We start from the raw sequence: 24,029 nt of genomic DNA on the forward strand, positions 1-24,029 counted from the left end.
AAAATAAAACCGCCTTCAAAAAAAAGCCTGTTACAAAACACGGAGAAACTAAAAAGCCAAAAATAATAAACCTTCGAATTCAGATTTATAAACAAATCAATTATTTTTGGAGTCGGGGCCAGCCTGCGTATGGTTGGGTGGGGCAAACAGGAAATAGCAAGGCGACGAACAGGTCTGGTACCGACTACAAAAATAATTGATTTGTTTATAATTTGGATGTTTAGATTATTGCAATCCGATAAGAAATCTGAATTCGAAGGTTTATTATTTTTGGCTTTTTAGTTTCTCCGTGTTTTGTAACAGGCTTTTTTTTGAAGGCGGTTTTATTTTTTGTTAAAAAGTTAATTATACCTGCTATCTTCAATTAAGTGTGAGGGTGTGTTGTATGCATACTGCATGTACGTGTCTATGAACAAGACTTTGTTGACATATGTCTATATTTTCTATTGTCTTTTCATTCCTTAAATAGATATTGTTTTAGAAGCCCGCTTTTCTATTTATTCCCGTTATTCCCGTAGCGTAGTCCCATATTTCACAGTATGATCTTCTTATATTCAATATATGGTTTCGCTACTAACCATACATTTCCCCGATCCCGCAAACTTTGAAGACATCATATTTGACGACCTATAAGGCTATGACGGCATATGCTGTAAAATCCACACTTATTTGATGATCTACGAGGTTATGACAGCATATGCCGTAAAAATCCACACTTGGGCCGTTAACACATTCAAAACCCGCGAGTGTTCACTATTACGGCACTTTTCAACCGCTATCCAATAAAACGTGATAGGGACGGGACATGGCGAAACGTGTCTAGAAAACACTGATTAAAACAATTTTTTTAAGGAAGGTATTTTTTGATACTGTCATTATATCTATCCAATCTATTGCGTATCATGAGCTAATTTCAGTGTATTTTGGGACGTATATATGCTCAATTTTTTTATCACTACCAACTTTCAAATCAAGTTTGAACAGGCGCCTTCTGTGCGAGCTCGCTCTATCGTAGATCACGTCTTCGCCTCGGCTAATCTGTGGTCATGAATAATCCCATTTACAGTATACTTACTTAAAAAAAACCGGCCAAGAGCGTGTCGGGCCACGCTCAGTGTAGGGTTCCGTAGTTTTTCGTATTTTTCTCAAAAACTACTGAACCTATCAAGTTCAAAACAATTTTCCTAGAAAGTCTTTATAAAGTTCTACATTTGTGATTTTTTTCATATTTTTTAAACATATGGTTCAAAAGTTAGAGGGGGGGGACGCACTTTTTTTCCTTTAGGAGTGATTATTTCCAAAAATATTAATATTATCAAAAAACGATCTTAGTAAACCCTTATTCATTTTTAAATACCTATCCAACAATATATCACACGTTGGGGTTGGAATGAAAAAAAATATCAGCCCCCACTTTACATGTAGGGGACTACCCTAATAAAACATTTTTTTCCATTTTTTATTTTTGCACTTTGTTGGCGTGATTGATATACATATTGGTACCAAATTTCAGCTTTCTAGTGATGGCGAAACTATAAGGGTTCCTAGTTGACTACGGAACCCTAAAAAGGAACGGGAGAGGAAAACCGAGAAAAAGGTGGATGGACTGTGTGAAAGATGATATGAAACGGAAACAAGTGAATGATGAGATGACGGGTGATAGAGAGGTATGGTAGAGGAAGACATAATGCTCAACCGACCCCAAATTTAAAGACTGGGATAAGGGTAGGCGGATGATGAGTAACAAAAAAAGTTTCACTCATTCCAAGAACGGCTGTGAAGAGAACATAACGATGCAAGAAGCGGGTAAACATCGTATATTTTAATAGCGCGGCTCATCCCTAGCCGTTAGACGGAATCACTGCGGGCGAGCTTACAATGAACGTTTATAGGCCAAGACGCTGTTTGCACCTCACGATACGACACAATGAATTGGATACGTTAAATCTATACTACAAACTGTTTTATTGATTTCCGATTTCATACAAGTAGCTCATATCATAAATATAATCAATGACTAAATTTACCAAGAGATACAAATACACACAGAGTCTGATAAACTTTTTTAATTTGAAGGCTTACCATCTGGCAGGCTGTATACTTGTTTGCCAACACCGCAGTTTGCAACATAATATAACTAGTGCCTCTGAGAACTGTAGACCTTAGCGACATGCTTAGAAAACACAAAAGTTAAAACGAATTAGCTCTTAAGTTACGATAGTCAAGCGCCATACACGCTAGTCAATTCTTTTATGGAAATATCCGTATTTTACAAAATTTCAAAAAACTGGATTGAAATAAAAAAAATCTGGTATAACATAAAAATCGGTTGAGAGTTGTGACTTATAGAGCAGAACATCCGGACATACAAAAGCAAAAAATCGAGGTAAAACGTAGACCTAAGTCGCTGCGGTCAATTATTTTCGTTAGTAAAATCTTGTAACAAAAATGTACAAAATAAAAGTAAATGTCGTATCGTGAACGCTAAATGGTTTAGAACAGGCGGCTAATGCAAGAGGCAGTGATAAAGTGTATTTAAGCAGTAGAATTGCTCTCATTAGATTTCTATCGCCGGCAGGATGGATTTATATGGACTGGCAGATACAGGCACAGACCCTCGACCGTGAGTTTTTGAAGACTTACGAGCAGAATACAGTGTCTTCTTCTTTCGTGTAATACTTAAGACGCGCAGTATGCTGTCCCGCTCTCCTCGCTGGCTCCATAGAATGCCGTCCATCCGTCGTGTCCGTTGACAACGCTTAGTCGTGCCAACTGCATTGCTGAGTGGAGACCATTTCAGCTTCACATTTTCTTTTCATCTGTTTGTATTGTATTCTTCTTCTAGATTTTATAATTGTTATAGATTTTGTAATTATGTTATTCTATTTTATTATTTCATTGCCATGCCCCAACGGAAGTCGGAGACCACCTTTGCCATCTCTCTGCTGTTCTTTGCCAATCTTGCCAGTATGGCTGCGTTATTTTCATTGGTCCATTTTTAACTCCCGACGAGAAAACGACGGGGTGTTGTCTGTGGTATCGTAGCTTCCAAACGGATGAACCTATTAAGTTTTAGGTTATTTTTGTTTGAAAGCTGGATTAATCGCGAGTATTCTTAGCTATGTTTGATAGATCATTCGTGAACCTTATTGAAACGCGATAGCATTCACGAATGGTCAGTTGAGCCTATTGCTGTAGTATAAACCTACACAGAAAAAAAAAATTACTTGAAGCAAGTAATATTATTTGAGTCAAGATCTTTTGGGATTTCGATATAAGGAAAATGGAGAATTACTTAGATTGAGATATAAAATGTTTCGCATTATAGTTCTTAGACCAAGAACTACTTTTTTGTATCAACATTTTAAATATCTCTTCCACTAAAAGCTAATAACTGTTGTTTCAAGAGAGAAAGCATTTTGACATAATTATTCCTTTTCTTAATTTAACATTGAAAGGCTCTTTAACGAAGATTGAATGTATTTTGTTTATAATAGTATTAAAAATTGGCTCAAAAGCGTTAGTTCTTATTGTAAAATAGCACATATTCTCTTCAAATGATGTAAGGCTCTTTTTTCAAAAGCTAAATTGTTTAACCCAAGAACGAAAATATTTAAAACAAGATATTTTCGTTCTTGGGTCAAACAATTTAGCTTTTAAAAAAAGAGCCGTACATCATTCTCTTCAAATGATGTAAGGCTCTTTTTTTAAAAGCTAAATTGTTTGACCCAAGAACGAAAATATCTTGATCTAAATAGCTGATTAATTTACTCAAGAGCGTTTTGTTCTTGTTGTCAAATGGCCCATATTCCGGTCAAATGATGTAAGGCTCTTTTTTTAAAAGCTAAATTGTTTGACCCAAGAACGAAAATATCTTGTTCTAAGTAACCGAGATAATTTTTACTCAAAAGCATTAATTGTTCTTGCAAAATAGTTCTTTTCTTGTTGTAAAATGGAACTTATTCGAATCAAATGAAGTAAAGCTCTTCTTTTAAGAGTGTTTAATTCTTCTTATAAAAAGTGTCATTCTTGTCGTAAAATGGAACGTATTCCAATCAAATGAAGTAAAGCTCTTCTTTTAAGAGTGTTTAATTCTTCTTATAAAAAGTGTCATTCTTGTCGTAAAATGGAACGTATTCCAATCAAATGAAGTAAAGCTCTTCTTTTAAGAGTGTTTAATTCTTCTTATAAAAAGTGTCATTCAGGTCGTAAAATGGAACGTATTCCAATCAAATGAAGTAAAGCTCTTCTTTTAAGAGTGTTTAATTCTTCTTATAAAAAGTGTCATTCTTGTCGTAAAATGGAACGTATTCCAATCAAATGAAGTGAAGCTCTTCTTTTAAGAGTGTTTAATTCTTCTTATAGAAAGTGTCATTCTTGTCGTAAAATGGAACGTATTCCAATCAAATGAAGTAAAGCTCTTCTTTTAAGAGTGTTTAATTATTTTTATAAAAAGTGTCATTCTTGTCGTAAAATGTAACGTATTCCATTCAAATTAGGTAAATCTCTTCTTAATCACGACTATAAGGTGTGCCGTTCTCGAGAATGTTCTCCGTTTACTATGGGCTTTGAGCGAGAACGTTTCCTATACAAAATGGAGAACATTCTCGAGAACGGCACAACATGAGCTACAACACTTTTCATACGGACGTTTGTGTATTTGGCGCGTTTACAAAATTTACCATTTTATTTTTGTTTTATTCTTATCATTTTAATGTCTCAAATGAAATACTTATGATGTATTTTTTTACCTATTTAACATCTTTAGTTTTGTTTGCCTACCTTTATAATAATTATGGTCATTTCATCACTATAGACTTTGCGACAATTATGACTTGATTAAATTACCTACCTTAATAAAACAATAATAAAATGGTATATTTTGTAACTAGGATAAATACACAAATTTCCACTTTTAAAGAAGAGGTTTAAATTTTGATGGAGTGCGTGTCCCTTTAAAACAAGAACCAGAAATACAAACTTAAAAGAAAAGCTTAATGTAAGTATGTAATTAGAATACGTTCTATTTTACAACTAGAATGAACATGTTATCTTAACCCACAGAAGTGCTAATCAACTCAAGCTTTAACTTTTTACAAAAAGACTTGTGCCGTTTTAAGTATGAATGAGTTTTGACAGTATTCCAGTCTAATTTATACAAGCCAAATTAGTTTTGAAACACATTTATACCTATTCGGAAATAATGGAATGAAAGTGAAATGTAAGTTTCTCATTTATTTTATGCATCAGTTAAAGAAAGTAATTACAAATTCAGAACCTATCAGTATCACTATACAGTATTAAAATTGAATTTAGAACGGAAAACATTTTGACTTATAGGTAAGCATATAGGTACATAAATGTATGAGCTACCAAGATTGATTAGAGCTACAAAGTACCAAGATTCTCTACAAGTCAAACTTAGAATAAATCACGTCAATTGTAAATAGATGGTGAATACTTAAGTAGGTACATAAGACCAAATGTCATAGATACAATTTCTGTAGCTTAGTATATTTTTACATTTCAAGAACTTTATAGTCTAAGATCCGTACCAAGCTCGATCTTCACCGACGTGTTAACTAGGTGAAAATAATATTTTATTAAGTAAAATAAGTTTCTGAACATGTCTTACTATGGTAACCTCAATAAAAATGGTCAAGATTACATAAAAAAAAAATTCAAAGATTTTTAAAAAATAATCTTGACCATTCATTTTTATTGAGGAGACATGTTCAGAAACTTATTTTCATCTGGTTAACACGTTGGTGAAGATCGAGCTTAGTACGGATCCTATACTATAATAAAATTAAAACGTCAACTATATACGGTGGTACCTACTGTATCATACGCCGTATGGATTTGATACACTTTTTTTGAATAATTACGCGGAGGTGCTCACACACTTGGGGATACTTGGCGTGAAAAACGTGGTAAATCTTAAACAACAAGTCGAACGCCTTTGCAGCTGAATGCACGTGGTATTTGATATCATGAATAACGATGTATATCTGGGCGAAGTTTTGTAGCGGTCGTTGTATGAGCACGGAGGGTTGCACGGTATCCTTCCGGGCTGCAGCCTTAGCTTTCTGGGCTGCGATTACGCTGTCGATATCTCCGGCGTCCTGCATTAAAAACATAATTTAAAAGTAATGCCATAGTTCCCAGGAATATCCCACTGCTCAGCAGAGGCTCCACTACAAAAATATAAGTTCTTTTTTCTTCATTAAAATATGTACAGCAGAGACTTAGTCATATAGAAAATGGAATTTTAAGGTACACAATAGTTAGTTGTTTTACAAGGGGCAAAGTTGTTGTTTAACCGCACGTGCCAATATTGAAACCTGAGCAACCGAAAGATTCCAATATTGAACCACTCGCGAGCGTAGCGAGTGGTTCGAAAAGTGGAATCTTGTGCGTTGCGAGACTTGCGAGGGTTTCAAGGGACGAAGGTTAAACAAACTTTGCCGCCGAGTGAAACACAAAAATGTTCACCACACCAACACGAAGAAAACACTGACTATAAAACATCAAACTAAATCAAAACTATCAATTTATTCAATAATTATGATTCAAAATAGTCATATATATTTCGGTAATTTCCACCAGGAAGCTAAAATTAAAGATATGAAGTGAAATTTTGTTTGAAATTATTTGGCACTCTAGTGGATAAAATGCAATTTTGCTATCTGTTTTTGAATAGCAAAGTAAGCCTTTACCAGTTGGTGTGGTGAAAAGTTTTTAATTTTTCCCTTAATTATTGTAATTAAATAAAGAAGTAACAAATACCAAAACATGGTAAGTAAAATATGACTTCATTATGGTGGCTCTATGGCAACTTTGCATGCCTTACAGTTTACACACGTAGAGTGTGTTTAGTAAAACGTCCCACTTTGTCGGTTACCATTAAGGCGAGGTTTACTTGTATCTTTATATGAATAAACTGACAAAGCGGCTTTATAGCAATCGACAAAGTGGGACGTTGTCCCGTGCACACTCACTAGTAATGATTTTCATAAAAAATGAGTGGGAAATATTAAATGGAATACTACTTTATTATGTTCTGGGAACATATTTACCAAAATGAAATATATTGAACTCGCTTGACTCGAAGAGTAAAATAGTAAAACATTAACTGAACAGTTACACAACTTTTATAGTTAATAATATAAATGTATATTAATAATAAAATAAATAGAATAAAACCCTTAAATTTGGATTGGATGCATCTAATACTTACATCTATCTGAACTAATAAGCCCTGGATTGATTCAGTGGTTGAGAATTTGACTTTCCTAGATTTCCGGCCTTTGGGTGGTATTAAAAAATATAGCAGGTAAATCTGCACCGGAATTATTTTGTCTGAAATTAAAAAAAAATTATATGAGACATTAGACTCACACATATTTTCATAAAATGATCAATTATGAATGCATTGTAATTAATTACGTTTTAACGGCCTCTGTATCTTTCTTTGTGGGTAGTGACTCTGCCTATGAAGTACAAGGTCCTGGGTTGAACTTGAATCCCATTTGAATTTGAACATTTTCAAGTTGTCATCCAACAAACTGAATGCTAATGGCTGAATGTGATCTGCTTGTGTGCTCTTTTTCTTTTCGTTCGTTTTTTTGCGTCGTTGTCATTGCTGTGAAAAATAAATTGGTGATTGCGATGGCAAGTATACCTACTAAAATAAATATAAGACGCTCTGATTAAGAGAAGTGTTCTAAAGGAAATATGGCGTTTATTTTTAATGTATTTAGTGTAGTAACTGGCCACCTTACACCAAAATCATTTTTGGTGTAATGAATTCTGTGACCTATGAAATAAGCTTTGTTCATAGGTCACAGAATTCATTTTAGTATAACATGGCCAGTAATAAAAATCTTATGCTAAAATCAATTCTATTTATATATGTATGGAATTTATCTGTAATATTCATATTCATATATTCATATTCATTTATTCATAAAATTAACAATTTTACATGTCAAAGTTAAAGTTAAATTATCATAATTAGGGTACAATACAATATTACATTTTAAAAATAGAAAATACTCTCAAATAAATTCAATAATTAATTTAAAAAAGAAATAGATGTTGAACAATAATTACAAAAAATAATAATAATAGTATGTGATCGTATTGAACATTAAATTGCATTATTATTATAATATTCTGAGATGTCATAAAAAGCATTAATATAAATTGTATACATATATAAATAGAATTGAGGTGGCTAGTTATTTTGAGGAATGTCTTACCAGAGTATCTACTTTGCTGTCTTTTCAAATGGCCCAGGTTTCAAGAAAATCATGTACAGTTTCAATTGTTTGTGTCTTAATTCAAAGGTGTTATTCCACCTTTCACAAACTTGGTCCCATAGCTCATTATATTTCAGCCAAATAGCGTCGTCATTTGAAGCAGTCCCTGAAATAAAACAAAAAAAAAAATTATCGAAACTTCGCTATACTTTGTGAAATCAAAAGGAAAAAAGACAACAGACAGACAGAGTTACTATTGCATTTATATTATTAGTAGGTACGAATATAAGTATGGATTTTACCTTGATTATTTTCCACAGACTCTACATCTGTATCCGAATCCCTATTAGAGCAAGTGGGTTTAAGCCCCTGCACTTTTCTCCTGATATGTACAGGAGATTTCGAACCTTGTCCACTAATTTGCCTTTGGCGGGCACATATTTTCTTGAAGCAGATTTGCATGTTGGCATAGCTTTCATATAGTAGGTATATATACTTTCAGTTGGGAAAAGTGAAACTATTTTTGCAGCTAGCAAATTGAATTCTTCTGGTTTGATGTTGCTGAGGAAAAAAATATTTTGAATAATCTTCATTCATATTTAAGTATTAATACTAATTTTATTATAGAAACCAGACAGAAAACCATCACAACTACCCTTGACGTAAATGCATAATTTTGCTCCCTTGTGAAAGAATATCTAACTCGCACTAGTCGTCAATCCATCTGGATTGACATGCAAGTACAGTCACCTGTAACCTGTAATAATATCTTACGCAATAAAGGCTGCAAAAATATCTGCCACTAATACCTTATGAGACATTGTAAGAGTGTGTAAGATATTTTTGAGGCCTTCGTTGTGTAAGACATTATTGCAGGTGACTGTACCAAGCCTGAAACTACTGCTGTCTGGTCTCCTATAATCCATTAGCTAAGTACTTACTTGTTAACAATAAATGTGTAGTGATATTTCACCAAAACATCAACAATGATGCTTCTTTTTTGCGAGTTCAATTGTTTGTATTTTTGATAATAATTTAGAACACTATTTACTTGTGGAGTACATTGGCGGATACTCTTCAATTCAAATTATGGCAGTGAAAGCCTACTTGGTACACTTAAGTAGGAATCCAAATCCAAAGTAATGTCTGTCAGAATAACTGACTGATCTTGATCAACTTGCATCACTTCTATACAGTTTGTTTTCGCTTTAATAACCATTAAATCTTCATTGAAGAAGTATGCAGTTTCAGTATCAGTAACTGAGTCTAAGTAATCTTGTAGTTTACTTTTTAGTTTAATTCGGTGCACAATGTGTTTGCAAAGCTCTTTCAAGTATCATTTAAAACCAAATATTTGAACTGTTCCTTGCTTATATCATTTTCTGTAAAAAAAAATAACTTAAATAATTGGATATCAATGATGAATATCTTATATTGAAGCATATTTGATAGCTATCGCGGAACTCTCCTATGTATATTGAAATGGGAAATGAACGAAATATGTGGATCAAAAACGAATAAATATCTGTAATAACTAAAAATAGCACAAAACCACAATATCATTAAGTCTTGCGGTTGGAGACAGGCTGGATCAAAGTCTTCCACTGCGACATGGTGACAAAATATATTTGAAATTTAAAAACTTCAGAAGACAAATGAACATCTTGATCGACCCCGGAGATGTATGGCAGTTGCAAAATAAATGATTAAGAAGCTTTCGTTATTTTGATTTAAAATTTCACGATTTTCACACATTATTTGAACAAAATGGGACTTCGAGTATTAATATAACTTGTTTTATTTACATCCACGTGTCAAAATGCCCATTGTCTCGTTTTGATAAGATAATACTTAAGTTCTTAATAGTTTAGTAACATACAAATATATCTAGCAAATGAGTAAAAATGTAAATGATGTACTTAGGTAATTTTGTTTAACCTAACATTTAATATGTATCTTGGTAAAACAAAAATGCTTACTTTACGCTTTAAAGAGAAACTATTTTATCTGCCATACCTTTTGATCTGCCAGCGATATTCTAGAAAATACACAACTTACTTTTAAAGTTCTCGACGACTACTGACGGCAAATCCCAGGATACCAATTTGTTTTCTGTGTCTTCTTCCATTATTTTAGTAGGTATACTTGCGATTGCAATCACCAAGTTAATTTTACCACCATAACACTTTCACAGCAATGACAACGACGCAAAAAAACGAGCGAAAAGAGCACAGAACAGTACACGAGCAGATCACATTCGGCCGTTAGCTTGGTTTGTTGGATGACAACTTGAGAATGTTGCCAGTATCAGTTTTTTTTTACCCAATAAATACATCAGTAATCACAAGTCCAACCTAGATAATGTAACTATAGATGGTTAAGCAAAGCATGAGAGTAAAAAATGGCGGCAAATTTGAATAATGTGCTCATACATTGTCGTCCCATAGAAAATTTGAATTTTGTTCTCACGATTTGCTTGACCGTCTATATACAGTCTGGCAAAAAAGAGTAGAAAATAATAGGGGCACCACTGTCTATGTAAAACGTCTTGCATATGGCAACTATTGAATCACTTTGACGCAGGGACCGGACAACCCCTTCCGCGCTACAAGCCTTTCATTGGGAATCCCTAACGTAAGGACGACCCAATCGAGAGACTCTCCCTTTCGAACTGCAAGCCCATTCATTTAACTAGCCCTTACAAAAAACTAAGCAAAACAATAAAGCTAGCCCTGTGCATTGGCTTAGCGCTATCCGATACGGCTTGCAAGCCTTTAATAAGGGTTACCCTTATTTTAAGCGCTATTTATAAGGCTTTCCCTTTTGTTAAAGCGTAGTCGAGCCTTGCGTAAAAGAGACAGGATTATGAATCTAAGCTATTGTAAGAACAGGAAGGAAAATGCGCTGTTGCCACTCCGCACTATGCGCCCCATTTTTAATTTTGCAACGAAACATGTTTTCGTTGGATAAAAGTAGAACACGGCTAGAAATTATTTTTAATGAACTGGGAGACAAGGAAGTGATGGATCGCCTGATGGTAAATGATCATCGCCGCCCATAGATCAGTATGTACGTTCGTACGTATGAATGTATGTATGAATGTATGTAGGTATGTATGTATGAATATAATTATGTAAATATGTATGTATGCATGTAAATATACAGTGTTGGCCGAAAATCAATACAATTAACCATTAACATTACACATTGAAAACGTTAATTGCCAACATAAAAACAAGCCGTTTTCGTCATCCAACTCGCCTTGATGAGTTAATTGGGTGAGCAGTTCCTAAGATAGAGCTGATGCTGAACCCTGGCTTTTCCCAGGGGAACGCGGGTTTGGTTTAACATAGGCAAGCGCTGTTTTCGTCATCGGACTTGTTTTGATGAGTACTTGAGTGAGCAGTAACCAAGGTAGAGCTGATGCTGAACCCTGGCTATTCCTAGGGGAACTCGGGTTTGGAGTAACATAGGCAAGCGCTGTTTTCGTCATCGGACTTGTCTTGATGAGTACTTGTGTGAGCAGTAACCAAGGTAGAGCTGATGCTGAACCCTGGCGACTCCTAAGGGAACTCGGGTTTCGTGCAACATAGGCAAACGCTGTTTTCTTCATCGGACTTGTATTGATGAGTACTTGAGTGAGCAGTAACCAAGGTAGAGCTGATGCTGAACCCTGGCTTTTCCCAGGGGAACGCGGGTTTGGAGTAACATAGGCAAGCGCTGTTTTCTTCACCGGACTTGTCTTGGTGAGTACTTGAGTGAGCAGTAACCAAGGTAGAGCTGATGCTGAACCCTGGCTTTTCCCAGGGGAACGCGGGTTTGGAGTAACATAGGCAAGCGCTGTTTTCTTCACCGGACTTGTCTTGGTGAGTACTTGTGTGAGCAGTAACCAAGGTAGAGCTGATGCTGAACCCTGGCTATTCCTAGGGGAACGCGGGTTTGGAGTAACATAGGCAAGCGCTGTTTTCGTCATCGGACTTGTCTTGATGAGTACTTGAGTGAGCAGTAACCAAGGTAGAGCTGATGCTGAACCCTGGCTATTCCTAAGGGAACTCGGGTTTCGTGCAACATAGGCAAACGCTGTTTTCGTCATCGGACTTGTCTTGATGAGTACTTGAGTGAGCAGTAACCAAGGTAGAGCTGATGCTGAACCCTGGCTTTTCCCAGGGGAACGCGGGTTTGGTGTAACATAGGCAAGCGCTGTTTTCGTCATCGGACTTGTTTTGATGAGTACTTGAGTGAGCAGTAACCAGGGTAGAGCTGATGCTGAACCCTGGCTATTCCTAGGGGAACTCGGGTTTCGTGCAACATAGGCAAACGCTGTTTTCGTCATCGGATTTGTCTTGATGAGTACTTGAGTGAGCAGTAACCAAGGTAGAGCTGATGCTGAACCCTGGCTATTCCTAGGGGAACTCGGGTTTCGTGCAACATAGGTAAACGCTGTTTTTGTCAGCGGACTTGTCTTGATGAGTACTGGTAAAGCTGATATTGAACTCTGGCTGTACCTAGGGGAACTTAGGTTTGGTGCAACATAGACAAACCCGGTTTCCGTTATAGGCCCTGCCTTTATGAGGACTTGGGTGCGCAGTACCCAAGCCACTGCTGTAGCTGAGACCTGGTGGTACCTAGGGGAACTCAGGTTCGGTGCAATATAAATAAACGCTGTTTTCTGTTCATAGTATGTTTCGTGTGAAATATCTTAGACTCGTCTTTATGACTGGTACTTAGTTGAGTTGAGTAGTACCATAGAATCTGTCAAACTATTTCTGTTGATTGTTGTGAATTCTATGAAGATCGTTTGAAACAGAAATACTTTTCTGGTGGCAATCAAGCATACAGCCCGTCTGATAGTAAATAGTTACCGCAGTCTATGGACGCTTGGAACTCCAGTATTCTCCTTATTCCCTGTGTTACTATTAGTGAAATCGACTGTACTTAATTTTGATATTCAAATGGATATACATACGTATTTTTTTAGACATAAATAAAGTGTTTTATGTATGGCAAATTAATAAATTTGTTCTAACTACTTGATGTTAATATTCACTTCTGGTAGGATTTTTGTTCAGTTATGTTTTATGCCTAACTTGACATTGCATGAAATATTTCTATATTATAATGCACCGAAACCAGAGTTGCCCTAGATACCGCCAGGGCTCAGCTACAACGCTGTCTTGGCTATTGCGCACCCAAGTCCTCGTCAAGACAAGTCCGATGACGCAAACAGAGTTTGCCTATGTTACACCAAACCCGAGTTCCCCTAGGTACAGCCAGGTTTCAGCATCAGCTCTATCTCGGGTACAGCTCACCCAAATACTCATTAAGACAAGTCCAATGACGAAAACAGCGTTTGCCTGTGTTACACTAAACCCGATTTCCCCTAGGTGCAGCCAGGGTTCAGCATCAACTGGACTTCGGGTACTGCTCACTCGAGTACTCATCAAGACAAGTCCGATGACGAAAACAGTGTTTGCCTGTGTTACACTAAACCCGAGTTCCCATAGGTGCAGCCAGGGTTCAGCATCAGCTGGAATTTGGGTACTGCTCACTCGAGTACTCATCAAGACAAGTCCGATGACGAAAACAGCGTTTGCCTGTGTTACACTAAACCCGAGTTCCCCTAGATGCAGCCAGGGTTCAGCATCAGCTGGACTTCGGGTACTGCTCACTCGAGTACTCATCAAGACAAGTCCGCTGACGAAAACAGCGTTTGCCTGTGTTTCACTAAACCCGAGTTCCCCTAGGTGCAGCCAAGGTTCAGCATCAGCTGGAATTCGGGTACTGCTCACTCGAGTACTCATCAAGACAAGTCCGATGACGAAAACAGCGTTTGCCTGTGTTACACTAAACCCGAGTTCCCCTAGGTGCATCCAGGGTTCAGCATCAGCTGGACTTCGGGTACTGCTCACTAGAGTACTCATCAAGACAAGTCCGATGTCGAAACCAGCGTTTGCCTGTGTTACACTAAACCCGAGTTCCCCTAGGTGCAGCCAGGTTTCAGCATCAGCTGGACTTCGGGTACTGCTCACTCGAGTACTCATCAACACAAGTCCGATGACGAAAACAGCGTTTGCCTGTATTACACTAAACCCGAGTTCCCCTAGGTGCAGCCAGGGTTCAGCATCAGCTAGACTTCGGGTACTCATCAAGACAAGTCCGATAAAAAAAACCGGCCAAGAGCGTGTCGGGCCACGCTCAGTGTAGGGTTCCGAAGTTTTCCATATGTTTCTCAAAAACTACTGAACCTATCAAGTTCAAAACAATTTTCCTAGAAAGTCTTTACAAAGTTCTACTTTTGTGATTTTTTTCATATTTTTTAAACTTGTGGTTCAAAAGTTAGAGGGGGGGGGGCGTACTTTTTTTTCCTTTAGGAGCGATTATTTCCGAAAATATTAATATTATCAAAAAGCAATCTTAGTAAACCCTTTATTCATTCTTAAATACCTATCCAACAATATATCACACGTTGGGGTTGGAATGAAAAATATTATCAGCCCCCATTTTTAAAGGGGGGGTAACCTAATAAATTTTTTTTCCATTTTTTATTTTTACACTCTGTTGGCGTGATTGATATACATATTGGGACCAAATTTCAGCTTTCTAGTGCTAACGGTTACTGAGATTATCCGCGGACGGACGGACGGACGGACAGACAGACATGGCGAAACTATAAGGGTTCCTAGTTGACTACGGAACCCTAAAAAGCAGCGTTTGCCTGTGTTACACCTGAGCAAAGAAGGAGCCTATCATAACTATAAGTATTTGGTATTGAAAATTGAACCTTATTTTATCTACAGCCGTTTCCATCAAACAGAAACGCGCAAATATCACACACAGTGCCGCCGTAGGTAACGATCGTATGTTATTTCGTTCGGAGTAATGTGTGCTTTATGAGCGTGGTACAGGATTTAAACTCGCACGATATGCTATAAGGGAAAGCAAATAAAACCCAATGTAAGGCTTACCCTTATGGCGTTAGGCTGAGCCGATGATAAGGGTTTTGAAAGGGTATTGGGCTATTTTAGGTAAGCGCTTTCGTTAGGGCTTTAAAAGCAAAATGAAAGGGTATCGCGTCAAAAGGGTAGGGTAAGTTAAGCCTAACGAAATACCCATACAAAACCCCGTATAAGGGATAGCGGGCCGGTCCCTGCTTTGACGTCTCTTTTGTATGAAAACAGTAAGTGTAGCCATGATAAAAAAAAATAGTTCAATTTCTACTCTTTTTTGCCAAGCTGTCACATGGGAAAGAGGCCCGAAGTTTAGTCTCTTTCCGTCTTAATGCTATTGCACGGCGCGATACGTCGCACAGTGGATCGAAACGGGGAACATTCGGTGTTTTTTGGATAAACTATTTTTAAAAATGCTACCCGACGGCAAATTATGTAAGAAATAAAAGTTGTCATGTAGTATTTTTCAAAATAATGCGTATTTGAGGCAAAATTTAATAAAATCTGTTTTTGTTTTATATGCAACCATAAAATAGGTACCTTATTTCAAGAAAATCTTGGGCGATCCCGCCTTCTAACCTATTGGGCTTTATTTTCCTACTTGTCAAAAGTATAAAATCATGCACCAGTTACTTCTGGAGGGGGGCCTATTTTTAAGGAAGGCAAAGATCATTGAAAAAAATATTTTTCTTCTTAAGTAATAAAGTGCAGGTACGACAAATGATCGACATTTCTATAAAAAAAACGACATTTTTAACCTGTAAGCAAATTCCAAAAACGTTTAATTTAGAAATAGTACGTTTTATGAGTAAACATACGTAACTTCATGATAGATAATCAGTATGTAATCTATGTGATTGCACTTGTATGGTTTGTAACGTGTCTTTCTTGGTAGGTACATACCTACACTTGAAGATGCCACGCGTTAAGGCTTAACTTTTTTATATCTAAATGTCAATTGTTCGTTGTTTGGTTATTTTTAAAACTGTATGTTTTAAATTATGCGAAAAATACAATAAATTATAGACGATCAAGCAAATCGTGAGAGTAAAAAAACAAGCGAAATTAAAATTTTCCATGGGACGTAAAACCCGCGCCCTTGCAGTTTTCAAATTTGCCGCCATTTTTTATTCTCACTTTTTGCTTGACTGTCTATACTAAGAAATAAATTTTTTTTTATTTACATCTCGTTTGCCTCCTATTAAACAATAATAAAAAAAACTTCTAAAAGTAACTGGCATGATTTTAATCAAACTTAAAAATAATGCGTATTTCATTATTTTGATAAACACTAGAAAGGAATTTTCGAAATGTATAAGTACCTATGCAAAACTAAGTAGCAACACGCTAAGTAGCTCTATGCCTTTGTTGTTTTATGAAACGGTTTATTTTTTTATGCCTTTTACAATTATTTCAAAAACATATCAAAAGCGTGGTAGATTGTGTGAAGATTGTTCGCTAAACCATTCTCCAAGATTATCGGGTAAAAAATGAATACAGCAACACTGCTCATAGCAAAAAATGCAACTTCTTGAGACAAGATTTGTAAATTTTGTTGCAAGAACTAGCAAGAAATAATATCTTGGAGCAATAATGCTTTTGCTTTCGAAGGTCTTGATTTAAGATTCAAATATTTCGACTGTCTTGAGACAAAAACGATTTTTTCCGTAACATAGGTAAGTATATATAGGTATACAATACAATTACATGCAAACAAACGAAGTATTTAATCCTCGCTATGGTTTGTACAACGCATATAAGCCAATATTTAGGTATATAGATTGCGGTGCCGGTACAATCTTCAGTACCAGACTAAAATTTCCGGTACCTGCGTCGTACCGGGAATTCCCGCTACTTCGATACTTTTCAGTACCTAGGTACTAATTGTTTTTCCAGCAAACATTACTAAAACCCGTGACAAATGCTTTGCTTGCTTCTTATCATACAAATTTATAGTCTATAGTAATATTGTAGTGTGGGTGTTGTTGTCTATAGTAGTATTTATAGTCCTTAGTCATATTATATATTATTACATTCTTCATTGTTAATTTAACTGAATCTTGAGTGAAACTAGTAATATCTTCTACCGAGAAATATATTAGGTACTTGCTTTTAGGATTTCTGATTCTTGATTGTTAATTTAGCCAAATCTTGATTGAACTAGTAATATCTTCCACCGAGAAATTTATTATTTCCTTTTAAAATGTCTAAATTCTTGATTGTTAATTTAACTGAATCTTGAATAAAACTAGTAATATCTTTTACCGAGAAGTATATTATTTGTTTTGAGATTGTCTTAATTCTTGATTGTTAATTTAAGTGAATCTTGAATAAAACTAGTAATATCTTCTACCGAGAAATATATTACTTGCTTTTGAATGTCTAAATTCTTGTTTGTTAATTTAATTGAATCTTGAATGAAATTAGTAATATCTTTTAATACCGAGAAATATATTACTTTCTTTTAGATTGTCTTAATTCTTGGTTATTAATTTAACTGAATCTTGAATGAAACTAGTAATATCTTCTACCGAGAAATATATTACTTGCTTTTAGATTGTCTTAATTCTTGATTGTTAATTTAACCGAATCTTGAATAAAACTAGTAATATCTTTTACCGAGAAATATATTACTTGCTTTAAGATTTTTAAATTCTTGAATGTAAATTTAACTGGATCTTGAATGAAACTAGTAATATCTTTTACCAAGAAATATATTACTTGCTTTTAGATTGTCTTAATTCTTGATTGTTAATTTAACAGAATCTTGAATGAAACTAGTAATATCTTTTACCGAGAAATATATTACTTGCTTTAAGATTTTTTAAATTCTTGATTGTAAATTTAACTAGATCTTGAATGAAACTAGTAATATCTTTTACCAAGAAATATATTACTTGCTTTTAGAATGTCTACATTCTTGGCTGAATATTTCAATAATTCTTGGGTGAACTAAATAATATCTCCTATCAAGTAACATATTACTTGCTTGAATACTTTTCAGTTGTTCATTTGAGATTTGAATGTAATCTTGAGCTAAGTTTGACTCTATATTGGCACAAGAATTAATTCTTAAATCAATTCTGCTTAATCATTCTTAAGGTGAGAAATAAATTAGTTTTGATTTGAGATATAAATTTTGACTCAAATAATATTTGCTTTCATCCAAGATTTTCGATCTTGAATATGAAGAATTTTAAATTTTTGAAACGTTAGTGAGATTATCTTATTTCAAGATATATATATTTGAGATCAAGAAATATTAGGTGAAACACATCTGGTTCTTGTTTCAAAAAACCATTTTTTTCTGTGTACCAACTATAACGGGTTTTAAGCCCCATGTTGTACACTTAATAATTTATCTACCTTCATAAAAAAGTTTCTGTTATCGTAGACTGACAATTGCTACATACCTACTTCAATGTTGTTATCTTAATCTTAGTGTAAAGTACCTAATCTAATGTAGTTCAAAGTTTAATTGAGCGCTACACCAACAAACTGTCTCACAGTTTGGCGAAAATTTAATTTAAGGTACTATGAAACTGTGTTTTGTTTTCTTTAAATAAATTTAAAAAATTAAAGATATCGGTCCCCTATGGTATTTGTGGTTATTCAAAGTTGTCAAGCCAAGTGGTCCTCCTTTCCCCCTTCCTCTCCTGCCATATTTTTTTCCTTCTAATATTAAGTGTCCCCCACATCTAGCGTCTCGCGAGCGTCGAGTCGGGCCAACTTTATGGGCAAAGCCTGACGCTGCGTCGACGTCGCGTCGACGCGGCGTCTTTTTCCATACAGTTGGCCCGACGCGACGCTCGCGAGACGCTAGATGTGGGGGGACTCTAAACGTATTATGAGGATATTGAAAATGAAGTATTATGAAAATGCATTCGCAAGGCGCCTCACATCTTCAGCAACACCCGCGAAGGGAGAATGTCAAGAAGTTCAATTGTTTGTACCTACTGCGGAAAGCAGCACCCATTTTGGGAGAAATTAGGAAGTTTGAGATGTTTATGGTAATAAAATGGGGATATTTTAACGTCATTATTTTGTTTAAAAAGTCGGCGATTTTATAGGCAATCTTTGGAATAATTTTCTAATAGATTTATTACATGACAGACACAGGAAGACAAAAAAAACAAAAAATCCATACCTACGTTGAAATTATTCAAAGATGCTATAATTATTGTTATGAATTTTATTAAATACGAGTGCCTATTTAATTATTGTGCATTTTTTGGAGATATAATTTTCTGAGTTGAATTATTTATTTCAAAACTAACTTTAAAATAAAAATAAATTACTACTATTTTACCTTACTTCCACCGTTTTATCTTTATTTTCCAGTCCTAAAGATATCTAATTTCAGGACACACACGCACACACATAAACACGCACGCACGCACGCACGCACGCACGCACGCACGCACGCTCGCACGCACGCACGCTCGCACGCACGCATGCACGCTCGCACGCACGCATGCTCGCACGCTCGCACGCACGCACGCACGCACACACACACACACATTAAGTAAACTAATCCTTAATACGGTTCCGATTATTATAAAACTTAATACATATTAGGTAATGTATCTAATGCTTCGAACTTAAAACTCGAAGCAAGAGAAAACTTGTACCGCAAAGAAATTACCCCCAGCAGCAATAAAGTTATCAATAAGTATCTTCAATATTTAATCTGCCGTACGTAGGTTCAATTTGCGAAAAACTTCGCAAGTCGGGAACAAATATTACTTTAAGCGAACTAGCGCCAAGTTCCAGGGAAGTAACTGGTGGGCACATCAGGGAACATTGTGACAGTAGGTTAAGAATTTTTGTTTTTTATTAATTTTTTTTATTTATGTCAACTGTCAAGTAGAAAAGATCCAGTGTAAGTTTAGGTTAAATCTTACAAAATTGGTTGCGCATTGCACGTAGAACCGATGGCCGTTGGGGCGGGTAGGTAGACCTATATGCAGCCGTGATGATGATGATGATGAAATTGGTATAGTGAAACGACAAAGGAGGCGATTTATATATTAGAATGAACTAGAAAGTAGGATAACATTTTTTTCCGTTCTCCGTCCGGAGACATTCATATTTCAGACCGCCGTGTTAAACGAAGTTACCGCTTTCATAAATTAGTAAACACACCTTAGGCAGTGGGTAAATAAGTAAGCCTCAGATCAAATGATTGTCGACCTCGGCACCACTTCAGTATGATAATTTGTATTATGTGATCTGAGACATATTTTCTTACTCTGCTGGCTGACACTTGTCTTTATTCTCATTAGAAATTTTAGAAAATAGTGGAAATTGTAACATCCTGTTCAAAATTGAAGATTTTTTTTAATTTAGGCAGAAGTGAATTCCACGAAATCGTCTGACCTCAGTATGTTGGCTATAACGATTTCCCAGATTTGTTCTTCTTTTGACGAGACCATCAAGAAATGAAGAACAAGGTGTCAGGTATTTTTTTTATATTTAGTACAGTAATTACTCTTCTTCCCCTTCTGTTCTTAGCTATACTGTTGCATGCAGCGGCCGCCCGGTGCGCTTATAAACTGATTACGGACAACTCCATACAAGTATTACGAGGAACTCCATGTACTAACAACACGTAGGTACCTACACGAGTACGAGTAGTAGGGGAGCCTGAGAGGAGATTATTGTTACTCGAACGTGACAGCCCGCCTACAGCGGTGCACTTATAAACGGAGTTCATACGAGTGTTACGAGGAACTACATGTATTAACACGTACACTTATAGGGGAGCCCGAGGGGAGATTATTGTAGTTACTCGAACGTGACAGCCTGCCTGAAGCGATGGGCTTATAAACGGACGGCACAATACAAGTATTACGAGGAACTTCATAACACGTACACGTATAGTAGGGGAGCTCAAAAGCTAGATGCTTCAGTTACTCGAACAGCTTTGCTGTAGCAAATAGCGATGCGCTTAAATGAAGTGATTAAGAAACTTCATGTACAGTCGAGGTTATAAATATGTGTACATTTTGTCACCTTATTGCATCGAGTTAGTGCGTTTTCACATTATCCGATCCGATATCGGATGTCGGACCGATATCCCATACATTACAGACGCCATCTTGGATTTTTTCTATTGAAATCCTTCCGACATCCGATATCGGATCGGATAATGTGAAAACGGCCTTACGGTGATGAAATGTACACATATTTATGAACTAGAATGTACAAACACGTACTCTTATATTTTATCTACATTACATATTTTTTCTTCAGAAGTAATTCCCAAATACTGACTCCAATTTATTCTTCCAAGGTTTCAGTACAGCGCAGATTGAGAGACATAATAATATCTCGTGTCGTTCCCGAAACTTTTGGATATTGGAGGCTTTTTACTGCGAAATGTATGAAGAACGAATTTTCTTATAAGGATTATAAATGTTACATATTGTTTGTTTTAAAGCGTGATTTGCAGACTGACTAATAACAAACAACTTTTATTATCACACTGATGCTAAAATTTGTTCCATAGCCTCGTGGCGCCCAATGTACTTTCTAAAGTACATAATGGTTTCAATGGAATTTTAACTTTCATTTGTGCTTTCATGTAAATAATTATTATATAATTTCTTTTGTTTCTAAAATTTTTCGAACAAATGAAATTGAATTCAATCTCAAGTACAATAAGAATCAAAATTCCCTAGCAAAAATTTTGTATCGTGGGCGCTACGAGGATATAAATGAGCGGCATTACTTCAGTGGAAATAAAATAAATATAAAATTAATAAATATTGGGGACACCTTACACACATCAACTTAGCCCCAAACTAAGCAAAGCTTGTACTATGGGCGCTAAGCGACGATATACATACTTAAATAGATAAATACATACTTATATACATAGAAAACATCCATGACTCAGGAACAAATATCTGTGCTCATCACACAAATAAATGCCCTTACCGGGATTCGAACCCAGGACCGCGGCTTAGCAGACAGGGTCACTACCGACTGAGCCAGACCGGTCGTCAAAGTCGAAATGTACAAAACATCCAAATTTTTTCGCGATTTTGTCATTGGTACTAAAAGTTCTTAATTCTGACTATTTATAACCTCAAAACTCACTATATAAAGTTTAGCTAATAGTTACAAAATCAATAAAATTACTCTTGAAATTATATAAAGTTCTACTCTTTAGACAGAAAAATTGATTAAGTATCCAAATGAAAATTGGTCTTTAAAAAAATAATTCCCACATCTGTTTGTCAAACTATAAAACACCGTAAAACAGCACTCAAATATAAAGGTATTCCACTTGTCCCAATCTCAGCGGCCATATTTCAGCCCTTATGAGATTCCCGGCACTCCTCACAAGTCACGACTCACCCCTCTACCCTACCAAGTATTTCATTTTACCCATATAATTCCAAGGTTATGAAATCTCTGTCCTATTCATAAAGTTAACTTATTTAAGGAGATTGGATAATACTAGAGGATTTTTCGCAAGTATTTGTAGTCAAGTTCTATTGGCTGCCATCTCTCGGAAATGGGATTAAAACATTTAGCTCCTCAGTTTCAATAATTGAAATATAAGTCGCGCCCTGGAGGGAACCACCTATCCTTTAGCTGACTCATTTTACATAAAGGAGACATTCCTTTACTTTTAAAAAGAAACAAAACTGCATAAAATCTACAAATTTTGTAGATTTTCTAAAACTAATTTGTTCTGTCTTTTGTTCTTTGAGTCGTCCGTCGGCAACCCGAACCGTCCTTGGAACTTGTACGTACAATGTACACACTTTTTAGCTGTGTACTTATCGAGATGTACCTATTGCGAAGATATACATTAGAGAGGCACTCCATAAATGACAAGTAACCCTTAATTGCATGTTTTTTTTTCTTATTTTAACAATTTACAGATATATGACAACATGGTGGTATAAAAAATATACTGAGCACTGGAAAAATAATGAAAAAAATCTATCACCATTGTGTACTTAACACAGCAAAAGGGAGTGTAAAAGTTTCTAATGAGTTGGCAACGCGCATGTGACACTCCTTAAGTTGCAGGCATCCATAGGTTACGGTGACTGCTTTCCATCAGGCGGACCGTATACTTGTTTGCCACCAACGTAGTATTAATAAAAAAACTATCGCCGTTTAACCGAGCATCATCAAAAGGTGTCTCGTCATTAAATCGAGCTTACTTTTCTTTATGTTTCGGAGATAGGTTTTGTTATACTTCATTTATCTTATACGGAGTTATATTATCTTTGCCTTTATTAAATAGAAGGGAGGATAAATCGTAGGTTTATTCTTTAGATAATTTATTATTTTGTTTTTGCGGAGGTATCCTCAATTTGTTACTTCCCTGGCTTGACCTATTTTACCTGACTTGCTTAGAATTAGGAAGTTTGATATTTGAGGTTAATTTTATTTGTAGGTAACGGAAAAAATGGGGTGTTCAAAGGTTTTTATAGGACACTGGCGATCTAATATATGAAAGAGGCGCGTTCCTAGCACACAGTCTAAGCTCGTGTAGGTGAACGCGTACCAAGCTTGTATGAGTGATATATATGACAGGTCGACTGTTCGCGTTTCCGACAGGCGGTAACTGTGAGGTAACCTAGAGCGGGTGGGCAGCACTTTCAGCGTGGAACGAAAGTGGCCATACTGTACTATAAGCGCTCTTTATTATACCGTGGTACGGTGATAGGTAGGTTCTATTCCGCACTAGTTTCCGAAGTAGTGCTTTTCTTGGCTACGTCAAACATTTAAGGGGTCATATTGTGTACTGTAAATATCGTACTAAATAATACACGTGTGAACGCGGGATTCG

At 35.9% G+C, this 24,029-nt stretch overlaps 1 protein-coding gene and 1 long non-coding RNA gene across 2 annotated transcripts; both read right to left on the reverse strand.

Annotated features, from left to right (window-relative positions):
* Positions 1 to 5,697: 5,697 nt before the first annotated feature.
* On the reverse strand, positions 5,698 to 8,725 carry LOC125227589. Its single transcript, XM_048131932.1, has 5 exons — positions 8,567 to 8,725; positions 8,265 to 8,430; positions 7,450 to 7,645; positions 7,241 to 7,362; positions 5,698 to 6,125 (listed from the first exon to the last, which is right to left on the reverse strand). Exons 3-5 carry the CDS (start codon positions 7,544 to 7,546, stop codon positions 5,838 to 5,840), a joined length of 507 nt encoding a protein of 168 aa, XP_047987889.1. The 5' UTR covers positions 7,547 to 7,645; positions 8,265 to 8,430; positions 8,567 to 8,725; the 3' UTR covers positions 5,698 to 5,837.
* Positions 8,726 to 8,734: 9 nt separating this feature from the next.
* LOC125227590 lies at positions 8,735 to 10,838 on the reverse strand. Its single transcript, XR_007177202.1, has 3 exons — positions 10,323 to 10,838; positions 9,206 to 9,646; positions 8,735 to 8,825 (listed from the first exon to the last, which is right to left on the reverse strand). It is a non-coding gene; the product is annotated as an uncharacterized LOC125227590 (long non-coding RNA).
* Positions 10,839 to 24,029: the final 13,191 nt, after the last annotated feature.

This window comes from Leguminivora glycinivorella, chromosome 6 (assembly GCF_023078275.1).
Source record: "Leguminivora glycinivorella isolate SPB_JAAS2020 chromosome 6, LegGlyc_1.1, whole genome shotgun sequence".
Taxonomy (NCBI): Eukaryota; Metazoa; Arthropoda; class Insecta; order Lepidoptera; family Tortricidae; genus Leguminivora; species Leguminivora glycinivorella.